The sequence below is a fragment of the Rhinolophus sinicus genome, linkage group LG03 (genome assembly GCF_036562045.2).
Source record: "Rhinolophus sinicus isolate RSC01 linkage group LG03, ASM3656204v1, whole genome shotgun sequence".
Taxonomy (NCBI): Eukaryota; Metazoa; Chordata; class Mammalia; order Chiroptera; family Rhinolophidae; genus Rhinolophus; species Rhinolophus sinicus.
Window position 1 is genome coordinate 171,882,120 of NC_133753.1, and position 26,337 is coordinate 171,908,456.

Genomic DNA, 26,337 nt, shown 5'->3' on the forward strand with positions numbered 1-26,337 from the left:
TCTTTTATTATCTTATTCTGGAAATCGAAGCTGAATATTACTTATAATTTTGCCATAGCATATATCCAAAGCAGTGAGATGACTCGATTTTAACCTTTGAAGCATAGCAAACTTCAAGACAGGGAGATTGAAAAATAATCTAAAAATAGTTAAAATGGTCAACTTTAAGTATATTTTACCACAATGAAAAAAAAAAAATAATCTGAAGTAATAGGGAAAAAAAAACCTTTGGAAAGCTAAATTGGAATCATCCTTAGTATTAGTTATGGGTTATCTGTAGTTCAGGCTGAGTTAGAATAACATACATGCTATTTTAGAAATTATTGTTCCTTCACAGGTTTAAGAATATAGTGAAAGATGGTGAGGGCATTTAAAAACGGTTAACCATGCTGGACATCTTTATGTAGTGTGACGCTCTTAAATTCAGTGTCAACATGTCTTCTTTTCTAGGACTCTTCCATTTCATGGGTCTTTTGTTTTTCTGTTCAATAAGGACCAGATGAACTTACTAGTTAGAGCGATGCTGAAAGAAGTTTAAAATTTGTTTTGCATTTGTTGTATTCCATTCTTGTTCTTTCAAGGGTCCTTCGCACACAGATACATACTTTTTCAAAATTTTTTCTCCTACTTCTCGGAAATCCAAGGGTTCTTTGTGTGTAGTGTAGCTTGCTCCAGAAACACCAGTATCCACTTCATGATTTTCTGGCTGTTGATCTGCACAATGCTTCAATCCCCAGTAACACATTTCTCCACTGTACATCATAGCCAGCAAATGAATGTCACTAAATATTCCTGGGAAAGTCATTTAGGTTGAGAGATTAGAATTTAAAACTCTAATAAATTCCTTTTATATCATTAATCATTTTCCCAACTCATTTAACAGCTACACTTAAAAGGCCAAATATCACTAAGATAATCCTCATGTAATGGGCACTTCTATTTTTATTTTACCTATAAGGAAGCTCACTGCCCTTCACCCCCCAACCACCACCACCACCACCACCACCCCAAAAAACCAAAACAAAACAGAGTATTATCAGATAATTTTTTTAAAAGATCACTTAGGTCAGTGTACCCTTAACCTTTTGGGGATAGCTTCAGGACCTGCTGAAGAATCTAATCAATGGAAGCTCGCCTAGAACACAGACCTCAAATTCTGCATACAATTTCAGAGTACTCAGAGTCTCCCTGAAGGCCATCAGGATCACAACTTTTAATTTAGGGTGTGCTCTAGGATCAATGTTATAGTTCCAGTCAAGTATCCAAGAACTCCTACATTTCTACAAGAGTCTACAGAAATTATCATGTTAAAAAACATGACCCTAATGTATTTCTAAATTGTCAAAGATGTTAAATTATATCTAAGTAGTTTTATGTTCCCAGGAAAAGGGAATACATGCAGGATTTTTATCAGAAATTTAATGTATTCTTATTATGGAATAGACAATTACATAATTAAACATCGGAGGCACACAAAATATATATATTAATTTGGTAGAAAGACAAGCAGACCAAGAATCAAAAAGATCTGGACATAAATTATTGACTATTATGTAAATACCAAAAAGTTAACTTCTTACAGCCACATTAAAATACACTAAAATGATTTATTCTAATATACAGATACTTGTGTGATTAGAAAAGTTTACCTCAAATAAATAAGCATCATAATCTCAGTTGCTTACCTAATATGGCTCATCAGAAATGACTGATGATACTAGAGACACAAAAATAGAAGAAAAATTCACCTTCCCAAACTGTTGCAGTTTCTATCATCTTGAATCTATTGTAAGCTTTTTATTGCCTCAGATTTTGTTCCCACAGCTATCCTCTTTACGTCACCTCAAATTCAGCTGATAAATACAGAGGGGGCCAAAAATATGTATATACATTTTTAAGAAAGGAAAAAAAACTGTATTAAAATTATGCTAATGGTAACCACTTGGAGCACCTCTTGTAATTTGAGAAATCAAATATGACTTGTATTTATCTTTTGTTATCGGTATATATTGAGTATTACAATTTTAATACAGCTTTTTTCCTTTCTTAAAATATGTACACATTTTTTTGGCATCCTCTGCAGTAGTAAGAGAAGAAACAGGTTTAGCAAAAGAGCTGACTCATTAAACTGTTATACTGATAAAAGAAATAATCATTTAAGAGCAGAATCTGAGGCTTGCATTCATGAAAATGAGATGGGCTACACTATATTAATTATGCTTCCTATGTATAAGAGAACATTCACTTAATAAGTAAAATGCATATTACGTACAATCATTTCTTTTTGTTTTATTCCTTTATAGTTAAAAGATCATAGACCTCAGAGCAAAAGCTGAATGCAGCATTAGATGTTATACAGAATTATATTTTGTATTAGACGCATTTCACTGAATGCATATCCTTTTTATTTTTTGTGATCCTACATCCTGTCTAGTTATTCCTAAAAAGATTGGTGGAGGGGAGTAGAAAGAAAGATATAGAGGGAAGGTTGAACTTTTAAGCAGACTAGACCCTTGGGAGGAGGAGCTGAAGTATGTCCTGAAAAGCGAAGCTACTTGGGAAGGGTAAGAATGTTGCCTAAGGGAGAGCTGAGATCCAATTTATGCCCAACTCCAAATTAGCCTCATTATTTTAACAAGGAGTGACTGCTGAATAAAGGACCCAAATATCCTATGGGAAGATGTAACCAGGGAAAGAATGAATGGCTATATGATAAAATGTGGTTCTCATATGTTAGCCTGCATTAGAATTACCTGAAGGATCTGCTAAAATACTAATTGCTGGGACCCCACCTCCAGAATTTCAGATTTAGGTATGAATTTGAATTTTTACCAAAGTCCTGGGACCTAGGGTGATGCTGATGCTGCTGGTCCATAGCCTACACTAAGCTACTGCATTAAAATATCCTGCATTAAAAGGATGAACAACATGAAAATTAGGCACTTTCTCGCTCTCTATCCCTCAAGGAATCTACTACTCTGTAGCTATAGTCTTTGCCAATTTTCCTGGCTGCAAATTTTCCTTGCTATTTTATTTTTTCTGTTAATGCTCAGCATGGTTTTCGATAAAATACTTCACTTTACATTGTGCATGTCCTTGGTGAATACACATGTCATAGTGGGGGATGCAGGGAGAGTGAGGGAGACTAACCCAAGAAGGGAGTGAGGGCAGAAAGATGACTTGCACAGAAAAAAAGTGGCCACCACACTGGCATCCCCTAGAAATTCTGAGGTCTATATCTGGCTGCATAATTATGAGCTTATTAAAAATAGATTCCTATATTCCATATATTGAATCAGAACCTGCAGCTTGTACACAGAAATCTGCATTTTTAATCAGCTACGCAGGCAATCAGTGCTGCCACTTTAGAGCTAGCTGTTCCTTTACAGGATCTGAATTCCAGTTTCTGGGTTAAGCAATCGGCCAAACGGCAGCTGGAAAGGGGTGGTCCTCAGTGGTATAAAAAGGGCATAAACCAAGGGTGTGCAAAGCTCAATAGTATTTTGATTTAACCTATTTAACTCCAGGGTTATTCTGACCGGCTATTTTTATAAAAGCCCACAGAGGAATGAGGCTTAGAGAGAGGTAAAGAGGTTTACTGAACACATTGCTTGGTAATTTTTAAAAGCTGAAAATTTAATGACATACAGGCAGTGTTCAAGGGACAATATGATTATCTTACCATGGAAAACGAAAAAAAAAAATCTCACCAAGTATACACTGTTTGGAGTTTTATGTAAAATTAGATAAACTATCATTAAGAGCTGGCCCCAAAAATACTTTGATGACTCCTACAGAATTTTCTTCCCTAATGAGTACTGAGGATTCTTCAGAATTATGTTTTATATTGGCTAACAAAAGAAATGAAAACATAATTAGACATCTCCGACAGGGTCTTAGAGGTAATTCAGCCTATCAAAAGTAGGCTTCTTGGCTGCTAATTGTCTTGACAGAGATGAATTACAGAAGAGAAAACTGTTTTAGATGTGACCAAGACGACAACAGCAAAAGCGGGCTAAGTACTATGGTAAAGCTGCTGTGGAACCAATATTGTTTTCTTTTTTCTGGAAAAAAGGGACCTCATTTATCCCTTTTGGTTCCCTTGTAGAAGCAATAGAAGCTAGGGGCTAGTGCAATCAAATTACGATCTAAGAGAACACACCAGTATCCCATGCATTTTGAAGAAAAAGTCTCAGGGCTTGAGAGCATCTTACTTTATGACTAGAGATGGGAAAGGGAAATTGGTGATCTGTGCCACTTCCTTTGGTTCTAAGTAGGCTTTAATGCCCACTCCTGCTTTTTCTTTTAAATCAATCCATGTGGGTGGGTAAAGAGATTTTAGAAAGGCCATTTTCAATGCAGTTAATCAGTTTACTAGTTATACGGAATACTTCCATCAATAAATCAAAACACCCCATGTTTGTCAAAATGTCATGCCTACTGAAGGAGCACTTTGCATTCACAATAAGCTTTTTTATTAGGACACACTATTTGCCTGAATTAACTGAAAGTAACAATTTTTAGACACCACGTATATGACTATATGTTAATAACACTTAAATCATGCTTTTTTTTCTATGCGATATTTTTGAATAGAAAAGCCTACAGGAGCTAACAGAGGAAGAATAATTAAAACATAATTAGCATATTATTAATAGAGAATTTTCTGTAAAAAAACTTTCTTCTTTTCCCGATATTTTATTTTTATCCATCAACATTTCAGATGAAGTATAAAAGAGATTACACACATGATCACGTACATCATTTGTCAGCTATGTTACCTTGAACAGTTCATCTGGTTTATCAAGACCTCAGTTCCTCCATTTGTAAAAAGAGATGGTAAAAACAAGCGGTTCTTCCTTCCTGCACTTCAGTCTAAAACCCAGATGATGCTCTATATCCAGTTCTTAACATTTTTAAGCGCACATTGTTTGTGGCAGAAACTAACAGTTGCCACCCAATATTCATTCTCACCCCCCCACCTTTTTTTCTTTCTTCTTTTTTTTAGTAAAGAAACTATTTATTTGGGATGACAATGTATCATGTAAAAGACTATACACTCCAGGTTCCCTTGTAGCCACATGAATCCATGTGATTAAATTCTGGCCAGTGAAATGTAGGTGGAAGTGCTATATGTATTGTAAGAAACTTCTGAGGAAGTTGCTCCAAAGGAGCAGACTTGGGTGAAAGAAACATCCTTTGCCATTCCTACAGACTGAAACATAGGTGAGATGGAAGGAGTGGGAGCATCAAGGGATACTGAGAATGGAAGCAATGTCCCCATAGGGATGGCTGTTGCACAACTCTGGGAAGTACTGTTCACATGGTATTCCATATAAAGAACCTCCCTCGGAAGCTGAAGGGCTCTTGTTCTAAAGACGATGGAAGAAAACGATAGGCACCTGATGACACCATGGAGCCAAAATAACCAGCTTTGGACCTTTTTAATGTGAAAGAGCAATAAAGTTCTATCTTGTTCAAAACTTACTTCCAGTTTATGTTACAAGTAGTAGTGGAACCTAGTACCTGATTGGGGTTATGTGGGGATGCAAAATAAGTAAAAGTAACATGATATATAACTCTCCCCAAATTACAAAACAGAGTTTAGCAGTACTTTTCTACATTACACGAGAAGATCTTTGAATCTTTAAAAGCTGTTTTAGTAGTTTTGTGTACAATGTAACTTGAAATTAAATCAGAGTGAAATATAATAAACTTCTGAAAATTTTAAAAAGCTTTAAAAACAAAAATATTACCTTCACTCAGTAACTTAGCTGTGTCTAGGTCTTGGAAAGAAACTCCTTCATTTAATTGGATAGGACACCGATAATTTAGCATCTGTAGCAAGTAACTGATTCCATCAACAAGGTACTAAATGAAAGTCAAAGCCAAAGAATTCAAAGTATTATACACAGAGCTATAGAAACTTCAAATGTTAATTTTCCCCCCATCGTTTATTACTCAAGAGAAAATGGGATAATATATAGATGTATCTTATGGCTATTACATTTCGATTAATATTTAAGAATCCACCACCCCAAAACTTTTACAATATATATTATAAAGTGTAACCCTCTAAATGCTCTAATTACTAACAGTATGAAAGAAAAACAAAACAACCAAGAACACATGATTCAGTAATATCCTTGTCAAAAATTTTATCAGAGGGAAAGGATAAGGATAATCAAGGTATATTCAAAAACAATTTATTAAAAATATGCATGTACTTATAATTTAGAAGTAATATGATCAAAGTTTTACATCTAAAAGTGTGATATATCACTTCCTGGCCCAGATAAACCACATGTAAAATAAACCTAAGAATCCTTAGTGATAAAATACTAGACAGGGTCTTGAGATTTACTGATTTGATCTGAGGAGTCAGACTAAATTAGAGAGCCACAATTTTCTAGGAACAGTGTCATGTGAGTTCTTTAGGAGTAATCTGCTAAAAGAGACAGGCTCACAACCAAGTTTATTTTATTTAGGCCAAAAAATATGCTTAAAAATTAATATACGCTGATATTTTAAAAAATAAAAATCCTGAACTTATAAAAAGCATGGAGAACTTCCCAATTTACAAAGGGCTTTCACATGTTATCTTATTTAAGCTTCACAATTCCAATTTGTTTAATTACACAGCTAGTAAGTAAAAAACATGGAATACAAACCCAGGCCCTTTGATTCCATTACTCTTAATATTAACCAAAGACAGCTTATTGAAACCTATAACTATCAACAATCAAAAATATATGAGGAATGCCTTTTTACCTCTTTAAGCAAACTAGATTTTCTTGTGAGCCACTCTCTCCTTTTGGTCAGAGAATGACAATACATATAAAGTAGGGCTCCTCGTCGCCAAGAAAGACATTCCAGGAGTTCATCCCCAAGCAATTCGCAGTGCTAAAATACAACAAAGACACAGCTAAGAAGAGAAACTTGATGTTTATAAAAATCAAAGTTAAATTTCAAAATACTGAGCAATCAAAAACACTCACACAAAATTTGCCCTTCGTTTAGCTATTTACACAGGAATGCCTTACTTTGAAACAATTAGAAATACAGAAATCTATTGCTACATGGAAATTAAAATAACTACTCCCATTTACAAATACTTTTTAGAAAACATTGTTTAAGTGTTTAGTAGCAAATTCTAACATATCTGAAATATAAGTATTCCATAATCTGATTAAAAAGATAACTTTTCAGAAATACTGTTATTTAAAACAAGATCTTACCTATTTCTATTATTGCTAGAATAAGTAAAAAGATATACACAAAAGCAGTTTTAATAAATTAAACTTTTATTGCTGAGTCATTTAAAATTTGGGATTATTTGTTTCCACAGTTAGCATCCCCTCATAAACGCAAAGAGCACAAAAGATATCTAGTAGAAGATAAGCAGCAGGCAGTTAGAGATGAGAAATTATTTGCTTGAAAGCATAGCCACAGCTTGAGACAAAAATCTTGGAATCATCTAAATAGCGATGGCAGTAAAAAGCATGTGAACAGATTGTAAAGCAAAGACAGAAACAACCATCAGAAGACTAAGGAAACATCCATAGGCGTGTCTATATTTCCAGAATGGGAGAAATGGGAGCTGTTACAGAAAGAGTAAGAGCAAGGCTTCTCAAGATGAAGAGGAGGAGCATGCAATGCCTTGGAGGGATAGGTTGATCAATGGGGAGAAAGGCAGCAAAAGTCCAGGAGGATGAGGACTGTAAAAAGAACAAGGTATGTGGTAATTAGGCTACTGGGGACCTTCAAGAAAATATCACATCTGCAAAAGTAAAGGGAACAGAAATAGAAAATATCTGTGTTTAGAAAATTGTCAGGCACTGTAATTACAATACAATTCCATCGTGCAAATGTTCTGACACATATTTAGTAAAATACAATACTTTAGTTATGACGTTGGTCTGAAGTGTTAAACTCTCATATATCCCTCCTTCCATCTTAATTTAAAACAGAGACAAAGACACATTCAAGAAAAAATACAGACTCTACAGAGCAGGACATATAGCAAGAATTAGCAGCATTCCATCATAATTCATGAGTGTAAAACTTACTTTTGGATGTATATTATTTTCTTTAACTAAAATTTCTGGTTCAGAAAGAAAACCGATCAGCTCTTTTACTTTCTCTGAAGAATCTTCAGGAAAATCTTCATCTACTAGTTTGTTCTCCTCAAAATATGTCATGTCCAAAATAGCCTGATTACAAAAGAAAACAATTATCTTTAAATGACTTAAACCTGAATGAATAACTCTTATAGTTTAACCTTACATATATAGATGCTTTAGTAGACATTTAAGTTTTCTAGCACAGTATTTAAATTTGAAAAGTAACCAAAATGTCTAGCTGTAAACAATCTTAGATGGACTCTGTGGAAAACTTCATAGCTATTTTACTAAAATACTAAATTAGACTCTTCCTTCCCTCAATAAATAAAATGGTGATTTATGTTTTAATTAAGATAAGCTAAACATATACAATATTAATTATGAAAAGTATATTATGTTATACACACACGGTACACACACGCGCACACACTGAACATTTTCTAAATGGCTGATGTATATAAAGTGAAGGTCACTACCACTAGTTTTGTAAATTGAATCTTTAAAGGAATTGTTTTCCTAAATGTAGATTCAGCATTTGGGGGATATGTATCCTGCCACTCAATAAAGGCAGCAAGCATATTACTAACATTATGCAATTCAAACACTAAGTCCTCAGCATTTTTAAATACAAGACACTCCGTTTAAGCACCTTAAAACTCCCCAAGCCTTTTTAAAATCTATTGGAGTAAGTCCAACGAAACTATGTTCTAGTATCAGTACTACCACTAACCACCTTACTAATCAAAGGAGAAGTCGATTTTACGTTTTTGAGCCTCAATTTCTTCATGGTAGAATAAAGAAATTGGACTAAATGACTTTCAAAGTTCCTTGCTCTGAGGATAAACTGAATTAACATATGTAAAGCACTTGGAATGTTACCTAGCACACACACTGCTGAAGTGATAAGTGTTTTTGTGTGTAAGCAAAGCTTAAGCCAGGAAGGGCGTCCCACAGAGAATGACCTGTTGACCAGAATCATAAGTAGGTTCCAAAGGGGTCTGGGGAATGTAAATTTGCATCTCTAGGTCTTTTGCCTTATTCCTGGCAATAGAGTGTTTAGAACTCTCCTATGTGGAAGAAAAGAGACAAGCAGGGAGCTTTTTAAAAGAAAAGAAAGCCAGCAAAGTTCTGCCAAATTATAACAGCTCTTTGGAGTTTGTGAGTAGTTCTTATAGACTCATTCAACCATGACGTTTGAAGGCAGAAACCATCTTTATGTACCTCCTAACAGAAAGCACAGTGCCAGGCACTGAAGTGCTATAAATGTGCACTCCGGAAGCTTAACTAAGTTTACTTTACTTTCTATAACCATGTCATCTTTAGTATTCCTTAGTGATCAAGTAAAGGCATATGAAGCACTCTATCAACTATAAACTGCTATATGAATGTTAATTACTATAATGAAATTATGTTTAATGTCAACTTGCCTCAGCAGTATTTGAGAAAACCAAGAAAACAGGTCTTGTCCATACAGAGGCCTGATTTGAGAGCAAAGTAAAAGAAAAAAAGGGAACAGAACAATATTATAGATGTTCATGACAATAGCAGGGGGAGTCATGTTGAGAATCCTAAGGAAAGGTGAGTTTCAGGGGGAAAAAAAATAACTGGGGCCCTTATAAAGTCCTCCATTCCCTGTGAATACCTTGTAAGAACTTGGAAATTCCATACATTCCTGTTTTGCTTCAGTATCTATAAAGGGAAGCAAGTTTGTTATGTGCAAGATTTTTTTCCTGACTCTTCTTATCAACACATCTCAAAACCCTTTTTTTTTTTGTTTTTTTGTTAACAGTACTTTATTGGGGGAACAGTGTGTGCTTCCAGGACTTTTTTCCAAGTCAAGTTGTTGTCCTTTCAATCTTAGTTGTGGAGGGTGCTGTTCAGCTTCAAGTTGTCCTTTCAATCTTAGTTGTGGAGGGCGCAGCTCAGCTCCAGGTCCAGTTGCCCTTGCTAGTTGCAGGGGGCGCAGCCCACCATCCCTTGTGGGAGTCGAACCAGCAACCTGTGGTCGAGAGGATGCGCTCCAACCAACTGAGCCATCTGGGAGCTCAGCGGCAGCTCAGCTCAACGTGCCTGTGTTCAATCTTAGTTGCAGGGGGCGGAGCCCACCATCCCTTGCGGGACTCAAGGAATCGAACTGGCAACCTTGTGGTTCAGAGCTCACTGGCCCATATGGGAATCGAACCGGCAGCCTTCGGAGTTAGGAGCATGGAGCTCTAACCACCTGAGCCACCGCCCGGCCCACATCTCATAAATCTTGTTTGCATATTGGATCAATGTTTCAAGTCTATATGTTTTATACATACAGTTTTTTGAACAAAATTAAACACTTTAAATAGAGAATAAACTAATTTCATTACACCTAAATTTTGGAATCAACCATTTAAATAAGCAATCTGCACCCATAACATGTCTGAAACCACATCTGTTTCAATACCTGTGTGTACAGTTCTAGTAGATTTGATGGTCTTGAACATTCTTTGTCTTCTCCACACAAGAGTTTCAATTTTTCTAGAGCTGCAGAGGCCCGAATTAAAAAGTGATCTGGAAGAGATAAAAACATGATTACTTCACATAGTTTCGGAGTGTTATCCAAACAAAAAAAGTTATGGATCTCAAATGATTAAGTGAAATTATGTTGTGGTATTGGACAGGCAGCATGATCATAATATCTTATGTAAAACAAAGGGATATCATCATGCTTAATCCCTATTAAGCTAATTTACCATGGAAATTTATCCTGGAAAGATAGACTAAAAACTTTCACTGTTGCCATTTCTTAAATGCAGTCTGTATTTTCATATTGCTTCTTTTATGATGTTGATACACTCAAAATGCTTAAATATTAAATTTAAAACTTTTACTGCAATAGTACAAATGATATACATAAACCTACAGAAAGTGCTTCCATTAAAAACTTACCATTTCATAAAAGTATTTTCCAAAAAAATATTATTGATTTAATTCAAATGTCTCACAAAACATCACCACTCTGAGCAACTAAAACTTTAACATAGTTGTTTATGTATTTATGTATGTAATAGCAATTACAATTAAAATTACATAACACATGTGTATATTATTTAAAAAACCCAGATATGGAACAAATCCCTTCAAATCCTGGAAGAACTAGAACTAAATACTTCTGATATGGCCCCCCCAACATTGTCCCGATTTCTTCCCTTTCTTCTACATCATGTTCCCCTTGCTTCTATGATTGTACCTTTTCTTACGAATTTTCCCTCCCTAAGGGACTACAAAGTGTCCACACCAAGGTGCTATCCACCCTTCTGCATTACCTCGTGTAATCCAATTTAGATATGCCCATCATAAAGACACAAACATCCCTGCGTTTGTCCCTCTATGCTTCCCTCCTGAAATATATATCCTTTCGTCCTAACTGGCCAATGGACAGAAAACATAGCACTTGGTGCGGGCTCATCTGGTTCAGCCTCAGCACGTACACAGATAAGCTCTTCAGTGCTGGAGTGAAAGCACATGACAACTTAAGTTATGTCTGTTGGCAATCATATGACCTTAAGTTTTCCCAGGTGAGGCGTAAGCCCTATCTAGACCAGATTTTGATTACTATAAGGTCCACTATTTACCTGAATTGATACTTCTTTAGCACTGCCCTCCCATCTCTCCCCAGCCTGCAAGTATCATCTATACAACCCAGAAAAAAAAGATTCTACCATAAACTGAAATTGTGTAGAACATGGCACGCCTTATTTGCTTCTTTAGAGACTGCACTGACATTTTCTACTTAATTTGCAGGATTATTTTAAATGTAAAGATTTGCACTGAATTCAGTAAACCACTGCTGAAGGAGTATCTCACGTGAATTCATGACATAATTCCTGTGGGTGAGGGGGTAATAATAGCTCACATTTTAGAAAATTTTTATGAAATGCAGTATTTTTACTAGAACCATTCAGTCAAAGTAATGACTGGCAAGACAAAAGTGGTTCTTACATAATGAGAGGAAAAAGTTCCTCTCATGGCATACTTCCATATAATAAACATATTGTGCTTGTACATTGAGAACTCAATGAACAATGAAATGTTGTGAGAAATGAAAAGGAGAGCATTCTTAGATGGAATAATGTCTGGCTGTATCTGACCTAATTTGAAGAAGACAGCAGGAACTATCAATCCCTATAACCTAATATATATAGTTGTTACATTACTGGACAGATTTTAAATGCATATTATTTTTGTTGTGTGAGGAAAGAAGGCCAAGTTCAATTCAAATACATACAACCACATCTTAAACTTTATATAATTTAGAAAGTTATACAAATAATACTAATAACTCATAATATAGACGAGTATTATTTTTAGTAAATTTTCAGAATTATAAAGCTTTCAAACATGTATATATACCACATGACTTTTATGTCCAGTCTTCATTTTAGACTAGATTAAATAACTCTTCCATTGAAAAATGAGAATGACTTTTGGGTTCAATAAGTGAATAAAAACCATTCTTTGATCTCTTTAGACTGGTTCAAATGGAGTGGGTGAGGTGGAGGTCACTAAATAGCTTATTTAGAAGTATCTTAGATACACTTTCAGGTAATAGCTACTACTGCCTATGAAGTATTCATGTGAATCCTGGGATTCACTTACCACAAACCAAAAAAGACAGCTTCTGAGTGTTCTGTGGGTTCTAGCAAATAATCTTCACTAGAACTAGAGGCATTTCATAATAGACCTTGTTCGATAAATTCAGCAACCATTCAGTCGCTGGGGTAAACGTCCCGCTACTATTTTCCTACGAGTCCGATGACAATGAGTCAGTCCACAAAAATTTTACAACCGATCGGTAGTAAACTCAAAAAGAAATCATGTAAAACCTACAGGCAGCTGGGAAATAATGAAAGAGAATTAAAATCAGAAGTCGAGGTAATTCTCTGAGCCAGTTTTTTGTAAGGAAACATCTTGGACACTTTCAAAGAGCCGTTCTATCCTGACAGAGCCCTTGTGAGAACTAAGGTGATGTATGTGAAAGAATCGTCTAAATTATACCAATGTAGATCTTTTCCGTAGAATCCTGTTTACAGTTGAGTTTAGAATCCAAAACGTAAAGAGAAATTTACAAAATAGAAATAAAAAAGTGAAACTGTTACACTCTCCTAGCTATCTTTACTGCACATCGAACAACCATTACTTATTTGCGTGCTATCACTCAGCTTTCACCACTCATTTAAGCTTTCCTGTGTACTCTTATCAGGATTTTGCCCTTTTCTCAATCGCTACCGGCAAGTAGCACCGATTTGACTTGAGATATATGCGGTTTTCATCGGTTATGAAAAACGAGGTTTCAGCGCAAACGCCTTGGTTTACGGCAATGTGAGTTCTTCGAAGTGGACAACTGACCGTGCAGCTAGTCAGAAGCGCAGCACCTTCGGTAGTTCTGGCACTGGATACACACGACCCGCAGGCCGCAGCCGCAAGTCCCCACGGCTGTAGAGCACCAGCTCTGAGCCACTGTCCGCCCTCCCGCCTCCCTCTCCCCGGCTCCCTCACCGTCTTCACCGGCGGCTTCGCTAAGTTGCTGTATGTGGGCCTGAGCTAGGTCCCCGAGTTCCTCCACTCGGCTCACAACACTAGAGCCTGAGGCCGCCATAGCCACAACAAGCGGGCGCGCCCCAACCACGTGACCGCGCGGGTCCGTGGTCACCTGATGCCCGGTGAGGGCGGGGTGTGGGGCGGAGCTCGTTTGGTTGGTGGACGGGGACCCCAGCTTCTGAGAAGGGCAGGCCCTGGCTCGCAAAGGTCGTTCCGGGTTATTTTCTTCTCCTGGAACTTCCCCTCCCTCCCATAATCCTGAGCAACAAGGATACTTTAGGGATGGGTGTGACGTCAGGGCACGCCTTTCTCCCGCCCCTGCTTTCAACCAATCGGGAGCCATCCATGGCCTCATGCTGATCCAATGGGAAGTCAGCACTCTCCGCGGGGTGCTGGGAAGAGAAAAGTTGGCCGCAGCTGCATGGTGGACGGGTGGTATGCAATACCTTGCTCGTGCTCTATCCTGCGCTGCAGCGGTAGTCTTTAGAGCCGTCAGACAGGCCCGGAAAAAGGACTGTTGGTTTTGGTCTTGTAGTGAGGACGTTGCGTAATTATAATTTCCTGGTCAGAAATGGAAAGTCTGGCGGGCCCCATGTAGCTGACCCAAGTCGCCGAGAGGTACTTGGGCATATGAGTGGGGACCTCCAAACACTAGTAGGCGTTCCCAGTCCACGTGGTCGAGTGTCGCCTTACTAAATCTTAATTTTAGCAGCTGCGTATATTTTATTTCTGATCTACTTTGGCTGGCTCACATTTGACGTACTTTAACCATCTCGTGTCCAATAATACCAAAATATTGCATTTACAAAATTTTTTGTAATACATCTCAAGACCCTTCCTTAAAGCGCTCATTGTGTGTAAACTTCATCCTCTCAACTGTGTGAGTTTCAAAGCACTTAGTCAAGGAGTCCAACTTCCATTTTGCATTCCCTGTTTTCTTTCCTCTGGCCAAACAAATTTTTAACTCAGTGTTTTCGTTTTTCAGTTTGACACAGTGCATTTTGAATAATCTCCATTCTAGCTTATCTCTTATGGAAGATAGTTTTTTATTTAATAGGAACTACTAAAAATAAGGAATTGGTGTATTGTGATTTATAAGTGATTGACCACAATGGCTTTCTAACACCTTTGTAACACTTGTTTCTTCCTCCTTCAATTCACCCTAAACATATGGGGCAGGATTCATGTATTCTGTGTCCTCAGTGCCTCCTACAGTGCCTGGCACATAACAAGTACTGAAAAACTGTTTATTAATTGAACAAAACTCCATGTTATCTTGTCAATACCGGGGGTGCCAAAAAAATGTATACTCGTGACTTGCATTCATCTTTTGTTATCAGTATATATTGAGTATTACAATTTAAATACAGTTTTTTTCCTTTCTTAAAATGTGTATACATTTTTTTGGCACCCTCTGTATATTATTTTCTAATCAAGAAGCTGAAGGCCAAGAAAGTTGCATTATATGATCAATGTGGGCTAAAGAATCAAAACTAATAATCACTTGACATCTCAAAATGCCAAACCTCACTGTGTACATTTTAAATAAAATTTACAATTCCAGTGATTCATTAAACAACCATGGACTTGCAGCAGGAAACATACTTGATGCTTGGAATTAATGCTCAGGTGATGGCTCAAGTGTATGCATTGTGCATGTCTTCAGAGTTGGAAGGGATCTGAGAGAGCCTGTAGTACAGCCCTCATTTCCAAATGAACAAACTTGACAGTGCAATTGTTAACAGCACCAAACCCTAGAATACACGATTCTGTGATTTTTCCAAGATCATGCTAAAGTAACCACATGTAGAAGATTGTCTCACCATAGATATAAACAGCCAGCCCTCACCAATGCACACTAAAGAAAACGCTTCAAGCCAGAGAACCCCTGTCCTAGAAAAGAAGAAATATGAGTAATTTTCTCCAATTTTACAGTTAACTATTTTTACTTCTGGAAACCTACATGAATAGAAAAAATCATGTTACATTTTGAAAACTCAGAAATTAATAACTGATTATGAATCTACCAAAAATTATCTTCTAAAATAAATAATTGATTTCATTTGCACCATTTTCCTCCTCACTGGTATATTAATGGATAAAATCCAGTTAGCTAAGAAATTCATTTCTCAGGATATTTATAAAAAACATAGTCTTTTTGAAAATAAAATTATTGATTACCTTTGAATTACTAGTACTTACAACTTGTCCATTTTGGGGAAACTTCCCTGTATAGCTTTATATATTTTGTGTGGGTATTATTTTCTCATATAAATTTGCGAATCTCCTGTGAACAGGAATTGAGTTTGATTTTTTTTTTCAGTTGCATATCACAGGACCTCGTTAAAGATTTACTCCCCTTTTCATTTAATGACCCATTGTTGGGTCATGAACTATGATAGGCACTGGGGTTATAGCAGTAAATAAACATGATCACTACCCTCTTGGAGCCTATTATCTAGTGGGGGGAAGACAGAAACATAATCTCACAAATGAATGCGTAATTTTAAAATTGTGGAAGATCATATGAATGAAAAGGAAACGGATGAATGAAAAGGAAACGGATATAATGAAAAGGAAACGGATATAATTTGAGATATCAGAGAACACTTCTCTGAGGAAATGACGTTGACACCTAAAGAACAAATAAAATTAGCCAGGTAAGAGTAGGGTTGTGTATCAGTCTGGGATTCCAATCAGGAGAGAGAAACCACGTGGTAATTTGAACAGGGAAAGAATTTGATATAAAGAATTATTAACTAAAACGGGACTGGAGTTGCAATGGATTAACTAGGAAGAAGTAGGAATAGAGGAATAGCAGAGATAAGAAATACCCCTGCGACAGACATCCAGACAGAGCTCATGGTTATGGGTAGCTGGATGGCAGGGAAGTCACTATAGTGCACACCAGTGGAACTTGCTGGAACTCCACCTCCTGGAACTTGCAAGAAATCTGCCCTCCAGGGTGCTGGGGGAAGCTGCACATGGCAACATATCTCACGGGAGGCACTCTGCTACAAAACTCCCAGGTGTGCCAGGGAAGCTGCATGTGTGGCAGGAGCGCGATGCCAAAGAAGCTGCCCATGCTGCAGGAGCCTGCCAACAAAGGAAACCATTAAGTAGGAAGCAAGGCCTTTCGCCTCCTGCAATATCTCTCTAGCTCCCTCTACTGACAAAGTTTAACACTGTGTCTACTGACAAAGGAAAAAAAAGACCCCGACATATTTTCAGAAAACTGGCAAAAAAGATAAATTTGGTGCTGAGCGGTAATCAATCTACAACCAGCACAGTGGAGAACATATCATGCACTGTGAATAGCATATGCAAAGAGTCTGAGTTTGGGAAGAGGTTGACAGTTTGGAGGACGAAGGAAGGCCAAAGACGGCTGAGATGAGGGGGAAAGTAGACCAAAGTGAGGCTGGCGAGCATGTGTAGAGATTATCTCCTGAGGTGGACGCCTCATTCACAACCACTGGAAATGGATCACAAACCCTGAAGTGAGCACCCATTGGCCATGTCTGTATTAACTGACCCTGTCTTCTGACCATAGCCAATTCATTTCTTCAATTAGGTGGCCATTGGTTCTATATTTAGTGAGCACTTACTCTATGCCAGGCACAGGTTATATGGTAATAAACAAGATAGATCCAAGGGTAGATACTAGATAGATTCGGGGTAAAAATCTGACAGATGCCAAGCCAATCAGATTCTTTCTCCTGGTAATTTGAAACATTGAAGAAGAGAGAAGCACAGAGACAAGACTACTCACATTAAATGTCATCAATCCAGAGAGACAAATCCATTAGGTGTTGCTGAGGTTCCTGGGGAGAACTCAACTCTCTAAGTCTTGGTTGCTCAACCTTGCCTTGATACTTGATAGTCTTCTGTATCTATTCTGAAACTACTTAGAGTCAATTTCTGTTGCTTGCAACCAAAAGAACACAATACAGCTTATAGGTATAGCTTAGTAGGGGCAGATCAAGCAGGGTCTCTGGTACCACATTAAACATTGTGGTCTTTATCTTAAGTGGAAAAGAAGTTATTGATGTATTTTAAGCATGAGAGTGGTATGATCAAACTATTTTAATGACATTACTATGGCTGCTATGAGAATGGAATGGAAGAAGTGTGAAAGAGAAGTGGGTAGTTCAGTTGGGAGACTATTCAATTCTCTGGATGGGAAACAAAGTAATTCATACTAGAATGGGGAGAGTGGAAATGGAGAGAAGTGAATCAATTTGATACATACAGTTAGAACCAAGAGGACTTGTTGACAGGATTGGATATGAGAGCTGAAGGAGAAAGTTATCAAGGATGACTTCCAGGTTTCCATCAAGAGCTACTTGGCTAATGGCAGTGGCATTTACTGCTTCAGATGAATCCAGAGGAGAAGCAGATTGGTTAAAGAGACAAGAATTCAGTCTTACTGATTTCCAGAGGTCTTCATGTAAACCTAAGCTGAACAAAACTTTTATCGCATGTAACTTTTTAAATTCATCTGAAAAAGTAATTGGCAATTCAATTTTTTAAATTTTACATTTGGGAAGAGGGAGAGAGGGCGGCAGAGAGACAGGGGAGAGAAGGAGAGAGAGAGACTCTTCCCCTATAGTCAGGATGGTAAATAAGAGCTGCTCTGTGTAAAAAGGACTTGAAAAATTAAAGGCATAAAAATGAGAGGGGTCTTGAATAAAAACTTTGCTATATAATTTAAGCTCTAGAATAAATTCATTTAGGAACAGAACAGAAAGTTGTGTCATTTAGGTTTTTATGTCTCATTTTATCTTACAAGAAACTATTTCTCCTACTCCACTCCCAAGGTAATTCATCATTCTCCCTATTCTGTGAGCAGCCCTGTTTCCTTTAGCATTTTAAATGATACCATATTACCTGCAAGATGTATCTGCCAAATAAACTAATTCTAATAAGCGTGCACTATTGCTGCAATATCAGCTAATTTCTGATTTCTGTGCTTTGTTGGGGACAGATGTTTAAAGATACAGTACATTATCAGAAGTTCACTGAAACCGTGCAAATCTTAATTTTAGTACAAATTAACAGGATACATTGGAAACATTACAAATAATTGCTACTTAACATGCAAAGATTCTATTAAAAGCTAAACTTTGATTTATATTACCAGTTTTTTAATCCCTAATAAGCAAACATTTTTAAACCACATCAACACAAAACACGTATTTTAACGTGACAGATCAGCTACACTATCTTCTTAATATCCTAAAGAACTTATCTTAAGGAAAAGCTTTGTGTTAGGTCGAATATTTTTGGCTATAAGTCTCAGAAAACCCAACTATTAGGTTGGTGCAAAACTAATTGTTGTTTAAAAGGTTAAAAATAATTGCAAAAATCACAATTACTTTTGCACCAACCTAAGACAACCTAAACAACAAAGAAAACCATGCTTTGGAAAATGAATCCCATAAGTAGGACAGACTCCAGGGCTGACTGAAACCAGCAGCTCCATTTCTCTGCAAGTCTCTTGGCTCTGCATTCTTAATGGGTTGGTTTCATCCGCAGCCTGACAGAGGAAGGACTGCAGCCATTCCAGGCCTCATATCTAAGGAAACTACTGTCAGAAGAGAAAGGCAGGTACTACTCAAAGCTCTCACAGAATTACAATGAAGAACTTCTGTAGAATTTCAGATCAAACATTGGTTTAATTTGGGTCATATAATTGGTTCAGAACCAATTACTGACACAGGGTTAAAATTATTTATATACTGATCAGGTCTGCATCAGTCAGGATTCTCCAGAGAAACGGAATGAAAAGAAGTGAGAAACAGAACCAATAGTACATTTATATATAGTTGATTAGATAACTGAATACTATAGTCTGTCCAAGTTGACACATAAAACCATAACAAGTTCTATTTCTCAACCTGTGAGGAGTGTGTTGAAGAAAGGTGGAAGTGTAAACCTTTACAAAATTGGGGTTCTGTTAGGAGGAGGAGTGAATACCAAGTAGGCAAGCAAAAGCATCCACTACTAACATGGATCATAATAAATAAATGCCATTACCTCTGTTATGTCTATGGGTACCCCCAAAAATGATGACATATTTATAATGATAAACATTTTCTCATGTTGAAATTGTGACCACATCAGAGAGGTGAGTTTGGACAGTGAACTCACAGCAGTTGTAATGTTTTGAGAGGCAAGCACACATTTAAAAAGGTTCTTTTCAATTAAACACTGTGTCAGTGAATTTGGATTAAACTGTGAATTATAGAGGGGGAAAAAGAGGCTTAAACAAAATAGATGCTCATTTCTCTCTCAGATTCAAGAAATCTGGAGGTGGTCAGTCCAGAGTAGGATAGCATGCAATGGAGTCAGCATGCCCGACTCCTTGCATCTTGTTGCTTAGCCACAAGTGGGTCTGTTCCTGAGATTGCCTCTTGATCTGAGATGGCAGATGGAAGCCTATCACATTCATATCCCAGCCAATAGGAAGGAAGAAAGGGAGATCATGTTCTCTCCTGTTGTGGAGGTTTCCTGGAAGTTGCACTCACCATTTCCACTTACATTCCACTAGTTAGAACTAAATCACATGGCCATACCAGGCTATATTGGGCTGGAAAATGTAGGCTTTATTCCAGGCAGCTGATGTGCCTCCGAGGCTGACCAACTGTCCTGGTTTGCCCGGAACTAACAGCTTTCATAAAATACAGGATTTCAGTGCTAAACAATTGGTTACCATAGTTTTGTTATGCTGGAAGGAAAGAAGAATGGAGATTAGCCAGCTCTGCTGCAATCAACTGGGTCTCTTCTTGTAACCAAAAGAAAATTAGACCTAAAATAGCTTAAGCTAAAAAAAATATTAACTTGTTTGCTGATGTAACTGAAAAACAGAGGCCCAAATAAAACCATTAGAATGAGAGCTCTCATGAACTGCCTTGCCTCTCTGTTGGCTCCATTCTCAAACAGGCTGACCCAGTGACAGTAAAAGGTGGCTAGCAGCATTAGGCTCCCAACCTCACAATTAGAAATCTGTCAGATAAGAAGAGCCTTCTCTACTCTAACAACCAGAACCAAATCAAAGAGCCTGACCCTCATTCACCTGAATTTGATCATAGACTTATCCCTGAGCCCATCACTGTCCCCAAGGTAAAGCTGAGGTCACTCACAACACCTGGAGGAGGTGGGTTTATCCCACCTAACCATTAGATTTGCAAGAAGGCAAAGACAGGTTTCATTTAAGAAGCTGTAGATGCTATTGTCAGGAAACGGGCGATTGGAGGCTGCTTAGTAGTAAAACCACAAATGTCCACTAAAGGTGGTATTTATATAGTCCCTAATCCCTTCACCATGCCTACAGTGTCTGAAAAACAGAAGTACTGTTCACTGCCAAAAAGAAAATTGTGCCTTTATACAGCTAACACATGCACAGGAAGTCTAGATGATGGATGGAATAAAAGAGTTGTAAACAGCTCTTCCTCTCTGGCTTTCCTTCCACATTTCCCTCCCATCCAGTCTTCATGGTTTTTATTAACCCTCTACCCTTATTCCCAGTCAATTTCAAACAGTGCTTCTATGTGGATACAAAAGATGGGAACTTAAGATTCTTCAAGTTCCTCAGAAAAAAATTATCCAGAAGGCCAACTCACCCTTGTCTAGTTAATCTGACCATATTTTATAATGTAACACCAGTGATATGCAGATAGTCTCTGTTGCTTTTCTCAGTCTTATTCAAACCCCTCTTCCACACTCACACATATATCCATACATACGTACGATATATCTTCTCTGTGTCTGTCTATATGTTAATATAGTATGTACTCTACTTTTTTGTAATTCAAATTTTCTAAGGCAAAAATTTTGGTCCATAGAGCATGACTCATAGCTCACAGTGTAATTCAGAGTGGTAGTGGTATCAGAAAAGAATTATTTTACTATTCAAGTACATTATATTTCTGTAGCGCTTTTTACTTCCCAGAAAATTCCTGCATTTTATTTCTAAATCCTCTCAACAACTTAGTGAAGTAGATAGTTAAAAATATTATTATCCACATTTTACAGGTAAAAATCATATTTAAAAAAAGACTTATGTGACTTGCTTAAGTTAGCACAACTAGCTAGTGGCAGAGTAGATTAGAACCTCACATTATCTCAGCCCCTAGATCTCCATAATTCCACAAGTGTGTTGCCACCCTTACCTTCTTCTCCACCCCTCCACTTTCCAAAAACTCAACTCCTCTGCCACAGGCTCTCTGAGGAGGCTCTATATCATAATAATTACCAATAGGGGCTTCAGACTATGAGAGACCTGGGTGCAAATACTTTTTCTGTTCTTTTACATTTGCCATATGATAATGGGAAAATTGATTTAAATTTCTAGGCCTCAATTTCTTCATTTGTCAAATGAGGATAATGATGACTATTTACTCTTTAGGCTGTGTTGAAGGTTAAATGATCTATGTAGACTGTCAGTGTATTCTCCAACATACAGTAAATAGTAAATACGAATGAATGGTAAACTGCTGGTCAAAACCCCAACCTTAATGCATCCAATCATCTGCTTTCTAATCATACATCAAGGCTGATGTATAAAAAGTATACAACAGAGCAGATGGATTTGGTGTCAATTAGTGCCCCCACCCTCAGCTGAGTCAGCAATCTTTCCTCATATCTGTATTCAGTTCCTTCTTCTATTTCCTGCAACAGCATTTTAAAACTTTACCACTTATGTCCATACCATGGACTCAGCAATAAGAAGAGATGACTCAACACATGTGACAGTACAGATGACTCTCAAGGAACTGCGGTGAATGTAAAATAACAAACCCCAGAAGTTATATAGTGTATGATTCTATTTATAAGACATATTTAAAGTGGCAAAATTATAGAGATGGAGAACAGATTAGTGGTTTAGTGGTTACCAGGGTTAGGGATGAGGATATGTGAGTAGAGGGAGGTAGGTGGCTCTGGTTACAAAAGAGAAACACGTGGTGAAACTTCTATATATTTATGTGGTGGTGGACACAAGAATATACATGGTAAAATTACATAGACCTAAATACACACACACACACACACACACACACACACACACGGTACATGTAAAACTGGTGAAATCTGAAAAATGTCCATGGGTTTTATTTATGTCAACTTCCTCGTTGCAATTTCATACCATAGCTTTGTAAGATGTTCCACTGGGAAAAGTGGGGAAGGGTGCAATGGGATCTCTCTGCACTATTTCTCACAACTACATACGAATCTACAATCACCTAAAAACAAAGTTTAATGTAAAAAAGTAACATCACCAAATTCCTATGACTGATGCATCACTTGATGTGCATTTTCACAGATAGAGATAGGGGTACAGGATTGGGGGGAAAGTTGAATAAGTAAAACAATGGAGAGAGGAAAGGGAAGAGTATATTTAAGGAAAAACAAATGATTGAGTTCCATGGGAACCTAGAGTCCAGCTAAGTAAATACTATAAAAGCTTAGAAACATACCTTAGAGTTCCTGGAATTGAGGAGTCTGGACTAGTTCTGGACTCATTAGTATAGACTGAAGAAGCAGACAGTGATGTAGACGGAGAACCAGAAGCACATACTACTGGAAGAAGAGAACTAAGGATAGACCAGTGGGTTATTCTGAACTCTTAGGACATCCTTAGTGACTATCCTTTCAGCAGTTTCAGTAGAATGTCTGAAAAGCCAAAGGTTCATTCTACTGCCAGACAGAACATTTTGCTGTTAAACAGCCAAGGAGCTGGAAGGCAAGGAGACGTGCTGTGGTTATATGGAAGTCGACACTGTTCAGCAGTTTGGGCACTGAAGGCGAGGAAAAAATCAGCCTGAGCTTAAACAAGAAGTAGAATTGAGGAAAGGCTTATTGATAAGGAGCAGAGTGACAGAGTGGGGCGTGGAGTGGGGAAGGGATCATATCTGTAAATAAAGAATAAAAAATAAAAATTATTAGGGAGAAATTTAAAATGAAGGTAGGGGACTAATAATAGAGAAAAGAGCAGAAAGTTACGTTTGATACCTTCCAAGTCTTCTATATGATGTAGAACTAAATAAAACCATAAGTAGTTTATATTAAACTTTTCAGAAAATAATCAAACCTTTAAGAATTTTCCAAAAGAAAAAAAAAGAATTTTTAGTTCCATTCCCTCAAAAACTTACTTAAGCAGTTTGTAAACTACTTAAAAAAAATTACTTATCCATGTATCCAATAGAAAAGGGCACAACTGAAATATTTGTTGTGGGCCCATATATTCTCTCTACATGAATGTTTTGCTCTCAGTTCCACTATTCTTCTCAGTTTTTTTAGCCTTATAAAAGATACCTGAAGGTCTACGTAATCAGGGGATCCATTTTCTAGCCATAAGTTTTAGTTTGAGAGATCCTGTGCATGACTGGAAGTCATCTAGGTTTATCATTTGAATCAGGGAAGATTTCCTTGTTAAAAATAAACACTTAGAGTCAAACATTCAAGAGATTCTTCAGTGCAACCACTGATTTTTTTTTTCTGTTCGCTTTCCATAAATGTTCACCTTAGTTCAGTGTGTTTCTAACACTTCTTTTTCTTGTTTTCCTTTGTTTCTTTTACCTACAAGAGAATACTCAGTGCTATGGTTGAGTATAGAAATTTCATGAGTTAATTAGTGCATTTTATACTCATGAGTGCAGTTTACATAAACTTTAAAATACCAAAATATACCAAAATCACTCTTACCTGTTACTTTTCCTTGATCATCCTTTCTCAATCTCTCCTGCCGTATTTCCTTTGATTCTGTCAGGCTCAGCCAGTCTTGTCTGGTTAAACTGAAACTAGCTAATGAGTATCTAGTCCTGATATATGAATTCTTTCAAATTGGCTGAACACCAGACTTTCCCAAACTCCTCATAAAGCCTTTTGCTCAAGCCATGTGTGTGCTACAATTTTCATACTTCTGTATAATAAGCACCAACCTTTGTACAAAGTGGTACAATCAGGGCACTTAGGGATGCCAAGAGAACAGGGCTTGAAATTCAAATTATGTTTCTTCAGAATTAGTAACAAATTCTTGAATAAAATTGAGTTCCTTGTAGTGTGTTGTAAAACTGGCTCCAAAAATTACTTAGAAAGTTTTATGTACTAATGTTTTCATCTTCTTTAAAGAACTGTAAGCTTTGTGGTGTTTTAACTTGTTCTATTCCTGTTTCCCTCTCCAGCTATGCAGTAGCCTTAAAACCAAAAGCTTGACAATCATGGTAGCTGTAAAAACCTCCAGCCACTGGAGGGGGTGGAATGGATTTAAAGCTCCTCAAATCCCCATCCCTAGACATCTAACATTATCTGACCTGTCTGGAAGTTCTCTGGAAAAAACAACCTGCAGGGCTTCTCTTTATCTGACTTTACTCAGAATCTCATTCACTACAAATAGCCTTCCCCCCCAGAGTATCTGTTGAAAATAATTATCACTAATTGTCTTACTTTGGAGCTGCCTGAGGTGGTGATAACAGTTGGGCAAACAAGAAGCTGACCAAAAACATTAAAGGAAAAGCTGGGAATGAAATGTCCCTAGGGGACTATGAAAAATTACAACATATTCTGGGAATCAAGAAGGCCATGCACACATGTAGGACTCTGCCCATGCTCAGGAAAGATGTGAGAAGACCCTAATTTCTCACCTCTGGCTGACCTTGAAGTTCAGTGTGAGCAGGAAGTGAAGGCTAAGACAGAGGTGTAAATGACATACTGAAGCATTGAAGGTGTGCTCGGCACACACAGTTTCTAGGCAAAGGCTTGGAGACTTATTGGTTCAAATTTTCAAATGTCAAAATTTAAGGACATTGCTTTCTAGTCATTACCTAAGCACTAGCTGAACAAGCAGAGACTTCAGTGGTCAACCATGATGAAAAATACAGACTTTACAGAATTAGTTCAGTGATACCAGTAAACAAACAAACAAACAAACAATAGTAAACAACAAACTCTGAAGAAAGAGACTTCTGATTTCCAGAGTTACTACATTATATTATTTAGAATGTCTAGTTTCCAACAAAGGATTATGAAACATACAATGAAAAAGGAAAGTATGGTCCACAAAAAGGGGAAAAAAAAAAGTGGTTCAATCTAAATTGTCCCTAAGGAAGCCTAGGCATCACACTTATTAGACAAAGGCTTTAAATCAGTTATTTGAAAAATGTTTAAAGAACAAAAGGAATTAGTCTCTGAAGAGCTAAAGGAAAATATAAGAATAACATCTCACCAAATAAATAATCTCAGTAAAAGGACAGAAATTATTTAACAAAAGAGCCAAACAGAAACTCTGGAGCTGAAAAATACAACTTAAATGAAAAATTCACTAGAGGAGCACAACAGAAAAATTGAGCCAGAAAAAGCAGCAGCAGGAAATTTGAAGATAGGTCAAATAATAGTATCCAGCATATGGAACAGAAGAAGAAAATAGTGAAGGAAAAAATGGACAGAGCCTCAGGCATCTAATGAGACACCATCAAGCATACTAACATAAGCATAGTGGGATCCCAGAAGGCGAGGGGAGAGAGAAGGGACAGAAAGAATATCTGAAGAAATAATAGCCAAAATGGTTTCTTAGATATGACACCAAAAAACAAAAAAGCAACAAAAGAAAAAAAATAGATAAATTGGACTTCATCAAAATTAAAAT

At 37.2% G+C, this 26,337-nt stretch overlaps 1 protein-coding gene across 3 annotated transcripts; it reads right to left on the bottom strand.

Moving 5' to 3' along the window:
• Positions 1-14,153, bottom strand: RIMOC1 (RAB7A interacting MON1-CCZ1 complex subunit 1). Of its 3 annotated transcripts, XM_019748542.2 has the most exons (7): positions 13,653-13,978; positions 10,558-10,664; positions 9,551-9,601; positions 8,070-8,213; positions 6,772-6,903; positions 5,757-5,871; positions 1-792 (listed from the first exon to the last, which is right to left on the bottom strand). In XM_019748542.2, the coding sequence occupies exons 1-7, from the start codon at positions 13,750-13,752 to the stop codon at positions 509-511; spliced, it is 933 nt and encodes a 310-aa protein (XP_019604101.1). In that variant the 5' UTR covers positions 13,753-13,978; the 3' UTR covers positions 1-508. The 3 variants fall into 3 exon arrangements, with proteins under 3 accessions (XP_019604101.1, XP_019604102.1, XP_074185066.1); XM_019748543.2 differs by lacking the exon at positions 9,551-9,601 and having other exon boundaries at positions 13,653-13,961; XM_074328965.1 differs by lacking the exons at positions 1-792; positions 5,757-5,871; positions 6,772-6,903 and adding an exon at positions 7,442-7,718 and having other exon boundaries at positions 13,653-14,153.
• Positions 14,154-26,337: the final 12,184 nt, after the last annotated feature.

Bases quoted from the DNA above. Each gene is read 5' to 3' on its own strand.
- RIMOC1 (XM_019748542.2), bottom strand. From the start codon at position 13,752: ATGGCGGCCTCAGGCTCTAGTGTTGTGAGCCGAGTGGAGGAACTCGGG. The intron at 10,665-13,652 runs GTGAGGGAGCCG...TATCTCTTCCAG, and splicing joins CGAAGCCGCCGGTGAAGACG to ATCACTTTTTAATTCGGGCC. The intron at 793-5,756 runs GTAATATTTTTG...TGACTTTCCCAG, and splicing joins AGCTAAGTTACTGAGTGAAG to GAATATTTAGTGACATTCAT.